The 17,426-nt window shown below is 42.7% G+C and overlaps 1 protein-coding gene across 1 annotated transcript in view; it reads left to right on the forward strand.

Annotated features, from left to right (window-relative positions):
* Positions 1-17,426, forward strand: part of FES (FES proto-oncogene, tyrosine kinase) — a 167,045-nt gene that overhangs the window by 118,519 nt on the left and 31,100 nt on the right. Inside the window, exons 13-16 of the mRNA XM_040414112.1 lie at positions 544-597; positions 2,618-2,736; positions 12,700-12,794; positions 16,284-16,407. Of these exons, the coding sequence (XP_040270046.1) occupies positions 544-597; positions 2,618-2,736; positions 12,700-12,794; positions 16,284-16,407 (392 nt within the window). The remainder of the gene's footprint in view (positions 1-543; positions 598-2,617; positions 2,737-12,699; positions 12,795-16,283; positions 16,408-17,426) is intronic.

The raw sequence follows: 17,426 nt of genomic DNA on the forward strand, positions 1-17,426 counted from the left end.
TGCGGATCCGCGGTTTGCGGACCGCAAAAAACGGCACGGTCGTGTGCATGCGGCCTAAATATGACATGGTAGCTGCGCATGAGCAAGATTAACCGCACAAGATGTGCGGTCATATTAATCTGCCAGCATAGAGAACGTCCTGAGCTGTGGGGATGCTCCTTAAAAAGTGTAAATTCAATCGATTCTCTCATCCCTAATGCAGACCTTAATTTATGTATCTTATTCATTCTCTCTAGTCCATTATCTCCTAGTTTACTTTAGTGACCCATAAGAAATAAGGCATGATCATCCATTATGGCAAGTCACGATCCGTTGGTTGCTGAAGTGTTTTATTTCTAATTGCATTGTTTTTTCAATCTCTACCTTGTATATAATGTGGCGATGTGAAATTGAAATAATAATTTACAAGAGCCTGCAGAGCACCAGGGAATTAAAAGCAGAGAAGCCAGAGCAGATAGTAGGATCCAGCGATGTACGGGTGCAATGTATCCTCAGCTGCAGTTAGAATAGAATAATATTTACTCTTATTTTCTTCCAAAACAGGATAAATGGGTGCTGGAGCATGAAGAAGTTATCTTGGGAGAAAGGATTGGACGGGTGCGTAACACTAAGCTTTTTAATTTGATTCCTACTCATTAAAATACATCATATCAATGGCGGCTGATAATAACGCTGCGGTGGAAAAAGCAAACAAAAAAAGAATAAGCAAAAGCTTAATTAAAACAACAGAATTCAATTAAATGTGTTATATCAAAAAGTTTATCAAGTGTAAACCTTATTACTGACTCCATTGTAGAATTAATTATCTGAAAGCTCATCTACCCGCTGGTGCCAAGATGTATATTAGTCTTAAAGAAAGATTGGGCACCCATTCTGCATCTTACTTATCCGGCCAATAATGCAATGTCAGTCATGACAACATTTTATGTGTAGTCAATAGCTAGCAGAAAATATGGCCGCCTCACGCAACTAATTTTTCACATGGATTCAGCACAGGGCCACAGTGCTTGTGAAATCTGCTTGAAATCCACACTCATTGCAGCATTTCACTTCTTTCCATGGTTTCTGCGGGGTGTCCCGACTCTCCGCTGATGGCAGAGATTGGTGGAAAGAGGGGTTAAGCACTGCTGCCAGGGGTGCCAGGGGTCCGACAGTGGCTTACTCTCCTCTCCCCATTGAGAATACATGTGCACTAGGCTGAGCATACATATTTATGTTCAGGAAGAGTAAAAATTATGTAGCTCTTACCAGCTTATGTGTGGTTTCTACTCTCTATGGCCATTTCTTGGAGTAGATCACATTATTCATCAGATTGTTGTTGCTTTCTTAGGCCCTCATGCACACGGCCGTTCCCATATTGCTGCCCGCAAACAGCAGGTCTGCAATATACGGGCACCGGCCTTGTGCATACTGTATCACAGATGCAGACCCATTCACTTGAATCCGGAAGGTGCGGTGCAGAATGGCACGGAACCCCATGGAATTACTACGGAGTGCTACCGTGGGGTTTCTCTCCGTGCCTCTGCACAGCAAAAAAAACATCTTCTATTTTTTTGCGGTGCGGACAGATCATGGACCCATTCAAGTTGAATGGGTCTGCATCCATCGGCGGCAACCGCATGGATAGTGCCCGTTCAAATTGCGGTCCCCAATGCACGGAATGGCCGGCACACGTTCGTGTGCATGAGGCCTTATACAAATGATACTCTGCATTTTCATGAACAAAGGCTGCCTGAGGTCAGGAATATAGCAGGTTGGTGGTGGGAATTTCCCTGTGAGCAGCCCCCCACACTGTTTCCCTAGTCAGGGGAGCAAAAACAGCAATTCTACTGGAGTATTTTCCCTCTCATAAGATCCTAAGTGAAGAAATCTGTTAAAATTCGAAGTAATTTACTGATGCATTTCCATCATGTTTCTGCGATTTCATCAGGGGGACCGGAATGTTAAATGGTCAGATGGTCACAGTAGTGGGGTTGACCATTAAAACTTGTATTCCTGATGAAATAATAATTTTGAAATTTTTGTTTTAGAACTGTGCTTTGCACCATTCCTCCGTAATCCCTCCTGGAAGTGTATGCATAAATGGGTTAATTGGGTGTTACAGTATCAGTAGGCTGCATCCCTACACAGTCTGACACTGCTAGATTTTGTAGAGACATGCCCCATTAACAAGTACAATGGTAACACTCGAGTTGTTTATTGATGCATTTACAGGGGGAATAACAGAAGAACAATACAATGCCGATTTACATAGTAACATAAAGTACATAAGGCCGAAAAAAGACAGTTGTCCATCCAGTTCGGCCTGTTCGGCCTGTTATCCTGCAAGTTGATCCAGAGGAAGGCAAAAAAAAACACTGAGGTAGAAGCCAATTTCCCCCACTTTAGGGGAATAAAAAATTCCTTCCCGACTCCAATCAGACAGTCAGAATATCTCCCTGGATCAACGACCCCTCTCTAGTAGCTATAGCCTGTAATATTATTAGTTCTGAGAAAATATACTCTAGAATTGCTATTTTACAGAGGTGACAGGTCCTCTGTAAAATGTTGCAGTATGCCAAATACTCTCACACAGACCCACACACAAGAGGATTTCATTGTCATTTCATTCATATAGGGTAATTTCGGGGAGGTGTTCAGTGGACGTCTTCGTGCTGACAACACACCAGTTGCAGTGAAAACGTGCAGAGAAACTTTGCCGCCAGACTTGAAGGACAAATTTCTGTCAGAAGCCAGGTAAGGACACTGAATTCTAACTGTATAGAATGTAATTGGATTTCCCGGTACAGATACAAAGCAGTGTTACAGGCAAGTAGTTCCCTCTCCGTCCTGCACATCTATTAATTCCATTCAATTGCTGTAGCCTGACTGACACATCCAGACACTGCTCATTGATCTGGCACAGTAACAGCATGTAGAGTCATTAGGTTTAGATTACAATCAGTGGGCACTTCCTTTTGCCCCAGTGCTATGTATGCTCGAAAAGGCTGTCAGGTCTGGGTCTGTACAACAGAACATTGCTGCTTCTGGAAAATGGAGTAAGACTAGCATGGCAAAGGTTTCCACCAGTGTCTGTCATCTAACATCTACTTCTCCTGTTAGCCGGTTTACTGTTTAACCAGATGATGAGAAATACGGAAGTAGAACAAATGGCGTACAGATAGCAAGTCACCCTCACCTACTGTGTCCTTCTCCCATACCATGTAGATTGTAAGCCCTCACGGGCAGGGCCCTCTCTCCTTCTGTACCAGTCTGTAACTCGTCTTGTTTATGCTTGGTGCAATTGTCTGTATTATGTATGTGCACCTCTTATCATATGTACAGCGCTATGGAATGAATGGCGCATTAATAATAATAATAATCTTGGCAGCCTGCTGCTTTATTTAGATAGGACCTAATGCAATATCAGTCATTTATTTTCATATCTTGTAGCACGATCTTCTGCTTATCTTCCTGTCCATATGAAAAAGAATAAATACATGTCAGCGTTTCAAAATGTGACATCTACTGTAAATGGCAAGAATTACACCATAAAACAATATTTGAACTGTAACACAGATTATGCAATGTATTTAATCACCTGCAGGGATGGACTTTCTACAATATGTAGGTTGCCCTAAAACAAATGAAAAGCAGAAGTACGCAAACATTTATCAGATATTCCATATTATGAAACTCGCAATGTATCTGCAGCCAGTTTTCACTTTGCCACTGAGCACAAAGGAGATACAAGAGCGTTTTCTGTTCAGGCACTGGAAAGGGTTACTCTCCCGATTAGAGGAGGAGATCACAAATGAAAACTCCTCAGCCGTGAGGCATATTGGATGTTTAAATTGGGAAGTTGCTTTCCCAAAGGTCTGAACAGAAAACACGATCTGATTTTACAATATTGTTAAAAGAACTATTTTTACACTTTTTCAGTACTATATACATGTTGTCTTTTCTTTTCGATGCATTGGGTGTTGGTTTTTGGTGTCTGATTAGTTCTCCTCCCCTTTTGAGCATGTGATGCCGAAGTCTTGATTACCTGGTGCATCACATGTTTAAAGAGAGGTGAACATTCACTTTTCTGTATGTCATGAGTAAGGACCGAGATTGTGGAGTCCGAAACACGTAGACATCATGGATCTTGTATGTGATTCGTGTTTGGATAACATTTTTTATTATTTTTTGTTATTAATAAAGCTGCAAGTTTTTATGGGAAGCTGGACCACAAGTTTTTTCTTTGGATGAAAAAGATTATGTACCGCTTATACTGTTACTAAAACTGGCCATACAGTCGAGATTTGGGACGGCCAAAAAGGCCTATTTAGACCATTATCTGCTGACCTTCAGTGTGTTTTGTGACATGAATAAGTGTTTAACAGATGCTGGCCAAAGGCAGATATCAGTCTGTTGTAAATTTGATCTGTTTTTTTTCCTGTAGTTTTTGGATGCTGTAGTTGAAACAATGTTAATAGTAAAACAGATCCGGGTCCCTTCAATGGAAGCCTTTTACTTTTTATCTTACTATCCTTCTAAATGGTCTACTCAGACTGAATGTACCTTTGAACGATAATCTGGATCCATTTGGAATTTCATTTTAAAGAGATTAAAGGCTATGTACACCTTCTACTCAATTTGGGCAAAAAATTTTTTTTTTCAATCAGTCTTTATTAAAAAATATTGAGCCAATCTGTCAAAAAGGGTTAACTGTTTTTTTAGCTGTTAGAAAGGTACTTTTTACTTTTCATTTTGTGTCTGTCATCAAATAAACCTTATCTCTAATTTACCAAGAGATCGTAAACACTTAAAGGGGTTCTCTCACTTCAGCAAATGGTATTTGTCATGTAGAGAAAGTTAATACAAGCCACTTACTAATATATTGTTATTATCCATATTGCCTTCGTTGCTGGCTGGATTCATTCTTCCATTACATTATACTCTGCTCGTTTCCATGTAATCCAGCAGTGGTGGCCATACTTGCACACTATAGGAAAAGGTATCTCTGGTGGCTGGGACTGTGGGAGCACACATAGGCTGGTGCACTTTCATGTAGTGTGCAAGCACGGCCGCCACTGCTGGATTGCACGGTGGCAGTAACCATGGAAACTAGTAGTGTATAATGTGATGGAAAAATAAGACCAGCCAGCCAAGGAAGCAATATGGGTAAAAACAATACATTAGTGAGTGCCTTGTATTAACTTTCTCTACATGATAAATGCTATTTGCTGAAGTGAGACAACCCTTTTAAGGCTGTATTACACTAGCCGATATTTTCGGCCGATAATTGCTAACGAGCGTTCGCAGGAACATTCATTAGCGATCATCTTGCAGTGTAATACGGCCATGATTGCCCGATGAATGAGCAAATGCTCGTTTATTGGGCAATTCTGATTATTGAGCCTGCATAAAAATCAACGCTTGCCGGCGGCAGATCATGATGTCTAATAGCGAGTGAGCAAGTGATCACTCCTCCCCATGCTGTGGAAGAAATCGCTGCATGTAATAGCAGCGGTCTCCTCCGCTAACTAGCAAGCGATTGCCGGGAAGGAAAGCTTACCTCCCAAAAATCGCTTGCTGATCTGCCTGTCTAATACAGGCTTTATTTAATCTACATTCTTATCAGTAAGATAAGAACTGAGCTATAATGAGTGTTTATAATGTCAGGGAGAAGAGATAAGGAGCCCGTCAGGTGAGCTGCCTGACGGAAAAGAGAAATTATAGAGAAAAAAAAGAGAATTTAGATCCTGCCACTAGAGGAACACAAAGCTGTACATAATAAAGGGCTCCATGTTTTTAATAAAGACCAATTTAAAAAATTATTTTTAGCTTAAAATGAGTACAATACAAAAATATAAAAAATTCCTCCAAAGGTGCATATAGCCTTCAAATTGTATTAAGATATTATTCAAAGCGAAGCACTAGTTAAGGGGACTTACATAGCTTATTATGTGGCTGTGCTTTCCCTATCTACATAGTCTCCCATGCAGTGGCGTGCCTAGGGTGTTTGGCATCCGGGGTGGGTTCTTTCTCTGGCATCCTCCCCCCCAATACGTTAAAAAAATGGTACCTTAATGACTGCTGTTGAGGAACCATTACGCCCTGTATGTGTAATTGTAGCACTATTTTTTCGAAAAAGTTTCAATAAAAAAACTTTCGTGTAAAAAATAAAATGGTACCCAGTCACACTAGTATTGCGCTCATTGTACAACCTTCACAGTAGTTTTGTACAGATGTGTGCCCCCTCACAGTGGTTATGCCCACATTGTGCCCTCTCACAGTAGTTATGCCCCCCTTGTGCCCCCTTCACAGTAATAATCCCCATTGTGCCCCTTCACAGTAATAATCCCCATTGTGCCCCCTTTATATTAATAATGCCCACTGTGCCCCCTTTAACCGTAATAATGCCCACTGTGCCCCTTCACAGTGATAATGCCCACTGTGCCCCCTTTATTTTAGTAATGCCCTCTGGCTCTGTGCCCCCTCCATAGTACAAATGCCCATTGTTCCCCTTCACATTAGTAATGCCCTCTGTGCCCCCTCCATAGTAGTAATGCCCTCTGTGCCCCCAGGCCCCAGCCGTTTGAAGAGAGAGCAACGCTCATATGAGAGCTGCTTTCTCTGTTCTGTTCACCTGCTCGCCGTAGCATTTGCAGTGATGAGCAGGTAAACAGAGCAGAGAAGGCAGCGCTCATACAAAAAAATAAAGCAGACAACCCCTTTAAAGACATACTTGGAAAACATTACATACAGCGCTACAGAACATTCAGGGTCATACAGCCCCACATATGTACCTCTTACATCCAGTGACTTCTCTTCTCTGATGTTGATATTTTCTTTCCTACTTTTCCATCATCCTCCCACTTTCTGAACACCCCATCCTAACACCTTCCTTTCAGATCAGACCCCCATATAAAACCCTAAATGAGATCCCCCAATCTCAGACCAAACCCCCTTTATACCTCTATGTCAGACCCCATATAAGACCCCAGTTTTAAACCTCAGATCAGACCCCCATTAGACCTCCATGTAAGACCCCGACCCAATATCAGACCTCAGATAAGACCCCCATATAAGACCCCCATTAGAACTCCAAACCCCCTAGTCAGACCTCCAGACCCCCAATCAGACCTCAGACCAGACCCCCATATCAGACCTCCAGACCCCCACTAGACCTCCAGACCCCATTAGACCTCTAGACCCCACAGTCAGACCCCCATTAGACCTCCAGACCCCCAATCAGACCCCCATTAGACCTCCAGGCCCCCAATCAGACCCCCATTAGACCTCCAGACCACCAATCAGACCCCCCAGTCAGACCTCAAGACCCCCCAGTCAGACCTTCAGACCCCCCAGTCAGACCTTCAGACCCCCCAGTCAGACCTCCAGACCCCCATTATACCTCCAGACCCCCATTCAAACACCCATTAGACCGCCAGACCCCCAATCAGATCCCCAATCAGACCCCCCAGTCAGACCTCCAGACCCCCAATCAGACCCCCATTACACCTCCAGACCCCCATTAGACCACTCCAGACCTCCCAGTCAGACCTCCAGACCCCCCAGTCAGACCTCCAGAACCCCCCCAGTCAGACCTTAAGACCCCCATAGACCACTCCAGACCCCCATTAGACCTCAATATCAGACCTCAGATCAGACTTTAAAATAATAAAGTCACTTACCTCTCCTGTCGCCACTCTCCCTGTCCTGGCTGTCTTCTCTTCTCAGGGCCCGCGCTGCAGTCACCTGACCTCCTGCAGCACCAGGTCAGAGTCCGCTCTGTATGTCCTGACACTGCAGGCAGCCAGGACACAGCAGCGCCGGCCCTGAGGAGAGGGAGCAGAAGGACGGGTAAGTACTGTACAGCACTCACAGTGCTTCTCTCCCCCTCCTGCAGACTGCACTGCATCTTATAAAGGGAAAAGCAATGAGCGCTTCCATCTGTATTGATTGAAGCTCTCATTGCTTCTGTTCTGGCACCCCCCTGAGAGCCGGCACCCGGGGCGGACCGCCCCCCTCCTGGGCACGCCGCTGCTCCCATGCAGCAGTTCTTCCACTTTCATGGTCATATCTGTAGCCCCTCCCTAGCAACATATCTACCTCTTTTATGTAAAACGGTGCTGTGGTCCCTTCATTCTCAGGATCTGCAGTGGTCCTAGAGTTCAGACCCCCACAGATCATAAAATGATGGCATATCCTACCAATATGCCACAATTTTATGAGATGGGAATCCTATTTAAAGTGTAACTGTGTTGTTGTCATCCAAAAAAAAATTTTCAGCATATGTTACTGCTGCTACTGCAGCATTATGCATAAAGCAGTCTTTAGTTTCTTCACATACCACTGTTTTCCTTGAGCTTTTCCCTTAGTGACAGCTGTTTTGAACCCTACAGTATGAGGATCTTCTTAAGATGGCTGCTCTGCCAGTTCTCGGAGGCCAAAATTACCTTCCCGCACTTCACATACACACTTGCTTTAGGCTACTTTCACACTCGCGTTTTGGGAGGATCCGTCATGGATCTGCAAAAACGGATCCGTTACAATAATACAACCGCATGCATCCGTTATGAATGGATCTGTTTGTATTATCTGTAACATAGCCAAAACGGATCCGTCGTGAACTCCATTGAAAGTCAATGGGAGACGGATCCGTTTTTCTATTGTGTCAGAGTCGTTTGGCTCAGTTTTGTCAAGCGGACAGCAAAACGCTGCAGGCAGCATTTTGGTGTCCACCTCCAGAGCAGAATGGAGACTGATCGTTGGCAAAACTGATGCATTCTGAGCGGTTCCTTTTCCATTCAGAATGCATTAGGGCAAAACTGATCCGCTTTGGACCGCTTGTGAGAGCCCGTGACGGATCTCACAAACGGAAAGCCAAAACGCGAGTGTGAAAGTAGCCTAAGTCAGCAACTTCCTGCCAGCCAATCAGATCGGCTTACTGAGACACGCCTTCTCAAGAATGCAGTGTGCAGTATCTGTCTTCTGTTAACACTAAAGGGAAGACAGAAAAGCCCTAACAATGTTTTTTTTAAGAGACCAGTGGAAAGGGACAGAGGACATTAATGAAAGCTGTTATTATAAGGTAATTACAGATCTTTTGGCAGTCATTGACAAACTAACTCAGGTATACATGTCTAGATCTAATAAACTAACATATAAAAAATATGACAGTTACACTTTAAGCTTTCCTACAATTATGGTAGTCCCTACCCTATCCTTCCCAAGATTTAAATCCTAAACTGAGAGAAATCACCCAGGAACACCTTTAAAACTAGCCCTTCTGGAGGATTGGTGGCTGGTATGATTACCCAAACTGCTTTCTTCACTATGTTGGGGCCTACCTTATAAAATATAGAAAATGGCACAGAATTTCAACAAAGGCTTTATTAGTAAGTGCCATATACTCACCTTATATATACAGTGGTCAATAGTAACCAGAAAACGGCCAACCCCTTTAAAAAAAGGTTAGTATGTTTTTACACTTAAATCATAAATTTTACTTAATACCTAAGATCACTGACTTTAGTGAGTCAATGTATCGTAGAAATGATGTTCAGATAAACAGGAAATACAGTTTCATCAACTTCCTATATTTCCTGTTTTTCGTGGCTCTAATATTTAGTTTGAATTCATATGGAAAATAGGTTACATGTTAAAATAATATTTAATATTTTATACAGAACTACTGGCTCAATCCTGGTATTCTGTTCTTGTGCTAGGAAAAAGGAAACTTGCAGCACGGAATCTGTATTTCTAGGTGTCATTTTCTTTCATGCCAGAGAATTTTATTTTCCCCCCTTTATTCAGATTTCAATACAACTATCTATTGTATAATTTGTCTGGGTCTAGAGGTGGGGGAGACAGTTTTCTGATCCTGAAGAGGAAATGGTTAAAACAGCATAAGGGTGCATTCACACGTATTTTCGATTCGCGTCCAATCCTTACAGCCAAGCCACAAATTATTAAACATGTCCTATTTTTGTCCATTTTACAGACAAGAGTAGGCATTTTTTAATGAGAAAAATGCGGGATGCACATGGACTGCATCAATACGTAGCAGATCCACAATTTGCGGACCTCAAAATGGATACGGCCGTCTGAATGCACCCTTACATTGGCATTTACTGTATCATATTCAGAGTACAAAAGTTAGAAGAAAAACTGGTAATAGTGGTGCCCAGAGAGTTACACCACATTTGTTTAATGGTCACCACTGTTTTTTTCAGCACTTTGGTTATAGATTTAAAGGGTTTGTTTGGCCAGCATCTGACTGGCCCACCAGATTACCAGAGGATTCTCTGGCGGGCCCAAGCTCTAATAACATGGTGGGCCCTGCGGGGATTCGTTCTGGTAGTTAGGACTAGCGGATGCAGTATAGAGGCAAAGTACACAGTTCTTGAATCAAACAGTGGTGTTTATTCACAAATTGGTGTATAACAATATGCAGATAAGGTGTATCACAAAGCGCAGGTGGCTTGGTGTTTGTTCACACTCAAGGAAAGTCCATAAACAATAAAAGACAGCTTTTCTCCTGGGTGTTAATTCACACCCTGTTAGCAGTTCAGCCTCATCAAGACCATAGGCAGCCTGTTCGCTTTTAGAGGGGCCTGGGTCCTCCAGCCCGGCTCAAACCTCAAATCCCAGCACAGCTCTCAGTTCACAGCATACAGACTCATGAGCTCCACTGTCAGAGGGAGGTAAATCCACCACACCTGGCAGGGCTGGCTGGTTTTTATGCCTGGCAAAACCTGGCCTGGAACATGGGGAGTAGTCACCCACCCAGCACTTTGACTACTCCCAGTAAGAGCCGTCCTGGATCAGCTATGACAGCCATGCTAAATCTCAAGCTGTCAATTAGCAATAGCTGTGGCTGACACATAAAATACCGGCTCTTACTTCACCGAGGCCAGAAACCTCAGTGACACATACCTTCCATCCACAATGATTCCAGGTACCTTCTTACAGACCCCCAAAAAAAACATTTGCCACCTTTGGAGCCAATAACAAGCCACTAGGGTCTATTTTTTTATTCTTTATTGATGATACAGGTTTGGGACCCGAGAATAATTTCATATGGTGGGCCCAAGGAACCCCAGTCCGACTTTGTGTCTGGCTACACAAATTTTTGAAAAATTATAAAATAAAGTAATACTTATCTTTCCGATTTTGTGCTGTTCCCGGCAGGTTACGGTCCCTTGCAGGTCTTTTCTTTCTGCTACCTCTTGACATGTAGGAAATCACAATCCATAGTGGTGACCTGCCTCACCTTTATGTCAAGAGGAAGAAGCAGTACAGAATATTGATTTACTTTATTACTCACCATAGGGAGCATTTTGAAAAATAATATATAGCTAGACTACCCCTTTAGATGGAATGAGGGGTCATGTAATTTGCATGTTCTTTAGTGTAATGTAAAGGTATTTGTGCCTTGAGCACAGCTGGTCCTTTGTCTATACCAGCCTCAAGTATAAAGCATGTGCAATGTGACACCTCCCCCCAGGGCGCTCTCTCGTGTCCTAGGTGTAGTAGGAATGCTGAGTGGTGTAGTGTGGCCTAAATGTCTCTTTATGTGTGTCACAGTGCTCCTACCTGGATACCGCTGGACACCAGGCTTTGGCTCCGAAGCAATAAAAAGGGGGGCATAATTGAGGCATTTGAAAGAATGACTTGAGTCCAGATATTGAGATGAAGTTCAGTGACAGCTTTACTTTAAATAAACGTTTCTGCAAACAGTTTTCAGGCTTTGTCTTGGTTCTAGCAGGCTTTAGCATGAACTGGCAGGCAAACTCAACTCTGATTTTTCTCTTTCTTTCTGCTGTACTGATAGGCTAGCTTAATAACTTTGATTCCTTCTTTATGCTGCACTCCACTCTTTACTCTGACTTAGTTTCAGCCAAGAAACTATTCTCCTGGCTCCTGAGGCTTCCAAGCTTCTGCCTCCAGGGTGCTCTGGCTGGTGTGGGCATGTCAGGCAGTGACGTGTCTCTGCACTCCCTTCCTCTATCTAGGGAAGACTGGAACTCACTGGAAACTTCTGTCCCACCCTTCTAGCAGTAAGCACGACTGGCCACTTTAGCCCAAAGGGGGGAGAATGGAATGGTAAGTTCCATTCTCTCTATATTTAGCTCTGCCATATTTGCTGCCACCTGCTGGTGAACCAGGCATATTACATGCATAACAGTTGCATAACAAGATTAGGAATGCACATTGTGGAGGAACTGGACCAAAATACACAAGATGACATTGTGTTAGCCCATTAAAGACAGTAGCAGGGTGCAGGAGTGGTAACACCACTCTGGGGTGTTACACATGTTTATCTTGTTAGCCATGCGCCACCCAAGCCCAGTAGGCCCTTGCCTTTGGCCTCTCCCCATCTCTCTCAGCCCAATCCTATTAACTTCAATGAATATGAGCTGCAATACCATACATAACCCAGTGACAGGTGTGGCACTGTTTCTGAAAAATTAGCCATGTTTCTACCCCCGTACAACCTATTTAAGAAGCATAGGTATCAGCAGTTTGATATGTAGACTAGTGGAAGCAAGGTGGTTTTACCTAGATGTAGTAGGGACACTGCTACAATGATTTAAGGTGAAACATGTCATATTAGCTAAATATATTGTTATAATAATTTCGAGCACCCCTTCAATGCACTGTGGTGGCTGCAGTCGTTTTCTTTTACTGTAATCAACCTTACACTTTTGTCTTTTTTCACAGAATTCTGAAGCAGTATAGCCATCCTAACATTGTCAAACTAATTGGAGTTTGTACACAGAAACATCCAATTTATATTGTCATGGAGCTAGTACAGGGTGAGTTTAATGATGTTCTTCTTTCACAGTATACGTTCCACATGAACTAAAAGTTACAGTGCCCTCATGTGGCAGCAGGTGATAACACTATGACAATTGGCACATGCGGACATGTGCTGTTCGTGGACTCCACTGACCACTCACGTATCCACTGACTAATGATGGAGACAGTAGTCGTGCGATGCACCCCGTGGCAGTGGCATCAACGGTGTGCATGTATAGGTATATTAAAGGCAAGGAATGCATGGAATGGGGTGTCTTTTTATGTAATGCAGCTGTCATCGTAAAGAGAGCATTAGCATAACTTACACTTGTGTTACATTGACATTGTGGGAACAAGCATTGTACAAAGATTAATTTGCCCGTTCATCGGTCTGCCTAAACACCCCAGCGGTCAGCTGAATAATTGACAAATGCTTGTTTGTAGGCTGACTGGATCTTTTATGTTGACGTAAAAAGAATCGTTTGTCGGGAGCAGATTCCCCTATGTAAACAGGGCATGCACACGGAACGATATAGAAACTATATGGTGGAATGAACGATCATACGAACCATTGTTTGTCCCCCACAGAGTTTGCATTGGCCCGTGTACAAGGCTTTTTAAATGAGCACTGGTTGACATGTCATATTGGCAACTGGATCCCTTGGTCCCTAAGTCTGGCCATACACATTAGGCCTAGTTCAGACTTCAATGATTTGGTCAGTGTTTGATCAGTGATTTCCATCAGTTATTGTGAGCCAGAAGCGGCGCTTATACAGAGATAAGGTATAATAAAATGTATGGTATAATGGATTGCACTTATTCTGTGTTTTTGACACCTGTTTTTAGTTCACAATCATTGATGGAAATCACTGACCAAATCACTGAAGTGTAGACTAGGCCTTAAATAGCTGTCGGCCAATTTCTCATTTGGCCGACAGCTATCCCTCTTTACACCCTTGGGGTGTTCTGAATGGGGAGGGTAGAGTAAGTCGCTGTCAGACACCACTGGCATTGGCTTATCTTCCTTAACAGCAAAACTCCAACTGCCTGATCCTTCTCTCCCCCTACATCTGCCAGAAGGGAGAGTCGGGAGGCCCCTTACACTAGTTAGATGGTCGGTCGGCCTTGCCAAAATCGGCAGGGTGGCTAACCTAATGTGTATAACCAACCTCTTCTAACAGCTGATCTGCGGTGGTCCCATGAGTCGAACCCCCGTCAATCTCATATTCATGATCAATATGATAATCCCAGAAAACCTCCTTGAAGTGTACAATATGCTGTCATAAGGTATGGAGCAGTTTTGTTTTTTTCCCTGTGAGACTTATTTATCCAAGTGAATGGGTCCAGAAAAAAAGTCAATGTACCTGGATGCCATACAGGGAGTGCAGAATTATTAGGCAAGTTGTATTTTTGAGGATTAATTTTATTATTGAACAACAACCATGTTCTCAATGAACCCAAAAAACTCATTAATATCAAAGCTGAATATTTTTGGAAGTAGTTTTTAGTTTGTTTTTAGTTTTAGCTATTTTAGGGGGATATCTGTGTGTGCAGGTGACTATTACTGTGCATAATTATTAGGCAACTTAACAAAAAACAAATATATACCCATTTCAATTATTTATTTTTACCAGTGAAACCAAAATAACATCTCAACATTCACAAATATACATTTCTGACATTCAAAAACAAAACAAAAACAAATCAGTGACCAATATAGCCACCTTTCTTTGCAAGGACACTCAAAAGCCTGCCATCCATGGATTCGGTCAGTTTTTTGATCTGTTCACCATCAACATTGCGTTCAGCAGCAACCACAGCCTCCCAGACACTGTTCAGAGAGGTGTACTGTTTTCCCTCCTTGTAAATCTCACATTTGATGATGGACCACTGGTTCTTAATGGGGTTCAGATCAGGTGAACAAGGAGGCCATGTCATTAGATTTTCTTCTTTTATACCCTTTCTTGCCAGCCACGCTGTGGAGTACTTGGACGCGTGTGATGGAGCATTGTCCTGCATGAAAATCATGTTTTTCTTGAAGGATGCAGACTTCTTCCTGTACCACTGCTTGAAGAAGGTGTCTTCCAGAAACTGGCAGTAGGACTGGGAGTTGAGCTTGACTCCATCCTCAACCCGAAAAGGCCCCACAAGCTCATCTTTGATGATACCAGCCCAAACCAGTACTCCACCTCCACCTTGCTGGCGTCTGAGTCGGACTGGAGCTCTCTGCCCTTTACCAATCCAGCCACGGGCCCATCCATCTGGCCCATCAAGACTTACTCTCATTTCATCAGTCCATAAAACCTTAGAAAAATCAGTCTTGAGATATTTCTTGGCCCAGTCTTGACGTTTCAGCTTGTGTGTCTTGTTCAGTGGTGGTCGTCTTTCAGCCTTTCTTACCTTGGCCATGTCTATGAGTATTGCACACCTTGTGCTTTTGGGCACTCCAGTGATGTTGCAGCTCTGAAATATGGCCAAACTGGTGGCAAGTGGCATCTTGGCAGCTGCACGCTTGACTTTTCTCAGTTCATGGGCAGTTATTTTGCTCCTTGGTTTTTCCACACGCTTCTTGCGACCCTGTTGACTATTTTGAATGAAACGCTTGATTGTTCGATGATCACGCTTCAGAAGCTTTGCAATTTTAAGAGTGCTGCATCCCTCTGCAAGATATCTCATTATTTTTGACTTTTCTGAGCCTGTCAAGTCCTTCTTTTGACCCATTTTGCCAGATAATTATGCACACCTAATATAGGGTGTTGATGTCATTAGACCACACCCCTTCTCATTACAGAGATGCACATCACCTAATATGCTTAATTGGTAGTAGGCTTTCGAGCCTATACAGCTTGGAGTAAGACAACATGCATAAAGAGGATGATGTGTTCAAAATACTCATTTGCCTAATAATTCTGCACGCAGTGTATATATGTTCATATATGTCCAGGTTTTGCAGACAGGAATTGGAATGGCTGCCTGAATCTGAGCTAAAGAAAAGGTAAACTATTCTAATAATGCTACTAAATTCTCTTATTAGACCAATCAAAGGCTAACCATTATTAGGCTACGTCTACACGACGACATTTGTCGCGCGACATTTTGTTGCACTAATGTCGCGCGACAATTTTTATAATGGCAGTCTATGGTGTCGCACTGCAACATACTGCGACGCAACAGTCGCAGAAAAATCCATCTCAAATGGATTTTCTGCGACTGTTGCGTCGCAGTATGTTGCAGTGCGACACCATAGACTGCCATTATAAAAATTGTCGCGCGACATTAGTGCAACAAAATGTCGCGCTACAAATGTTGCAGTGTAGATGTGCCCTATCTAAATGTCGTCGTGTAGACGTAGCCTTATTGCTCTAATTCATTTCTGACTCATTCTCTTGTGATAACATTATATATGAGAGGAGGTAGTACATTTCGAGTTCAGAACTACAATGAGCTAATATGCAGTTTATTCCATAAATGTATCAGACTGCTGCAGTAACTTTGTTTTCCTGTAGGTGGAGACTTCTTGACATTCTTACGGAATGATGGTTCAAAACTGAAAACAAAGGAGCTAATCAGAATGTCAGAGAATGCTGCGGCGGGGATGGAATACCTGGAAAGCAAGCATTGTATTCACAGGTACAGGCCCAGGAGTTATTGCAATGGCAGTATATTAGTAAATGCTGCACAGCTTCTGGGTTCTTTCATTATTTGAATATATACTGTATGTAAATAATCTGCATTAATCCTTCCATAGAAACTCCTCAAAAACTGTTATTTTTACAACGAGCAAATGATAAGCAGGGATAACACTAAACTTCAGTTCATTCTTTACAAATTGCAGAAAAATCTTATAGTAACTCTATGTTATAGGTACATTCTCTGAGTATTTAAAAATTGAACAAGAACACTCATCTGTTAAGGAGTTGTCTCACTTCAGAAAATAGCATTTACAATGTAGAGAAAGTTAATACAAGGCACTTACTAATGTATTGTGAGTGTCCATATTGCCTCTTTTGCTGACTTGATTCATTTTCCATCGCATTATACACTGCTCGTTTCCAATCCTGAGTTACAGGCACCGCTGCAGAAATGCGTGCCTATGTGCGCACCCACAGTCCCGGCTGACGCTTTTTCCTGTAGTACGCAAGCACGACCACTGCTGCTGGATTGCAGGGTGGTCATAACCTCTAGATACGAGCAGTGTATAATGTGATGGAAAAATGAATCAAGCCAGCAAAGGAAGCAATATGGACAATCACAATACATTAGTAACTGCCTTGTATTAACTTTTTCTACATGATAAATGCCATTTGCTGAAGTGAGACGACCCCTTTAATCTGCTAAACTTTATAAAGAGAATCAAACAGTTCTGCAATATCTGGTAGAGAAAATAAGTCTGTAATGTGACTAAGTAGCTGGGCCAGGAGAAATTTGATTGTGTAATAAGGAATGGAGATAGAGACAAGTGATGCGGTGCAAACAACTAAACATTTCTTTCTCTGAAGTAATTACCTTGGTGGGCACAAATAAGTCTCAGGCACTTTACACTTGCAATCAGATGTCTTAATTGTGATCAATGGCTGGTGGTAGTCACTTACCTGCACTACTGGTTTTGTTAGCACAGAGCAGGTCACATTTTCTCAGTCTCACTTCAG

Source organism: Bufo bufo, chromosome 1, assembly GCF_905171765.1.
Source record: "Bufo bufo chromosome 1, aBufBuf1.1, whole genome shotgun sequence".
Taxonomy (NCBI): Eukaryota; Metazoa; Chordata; class Amphibia; order Anura; family Bufonidae; genus Bufo; species Bufo bufo.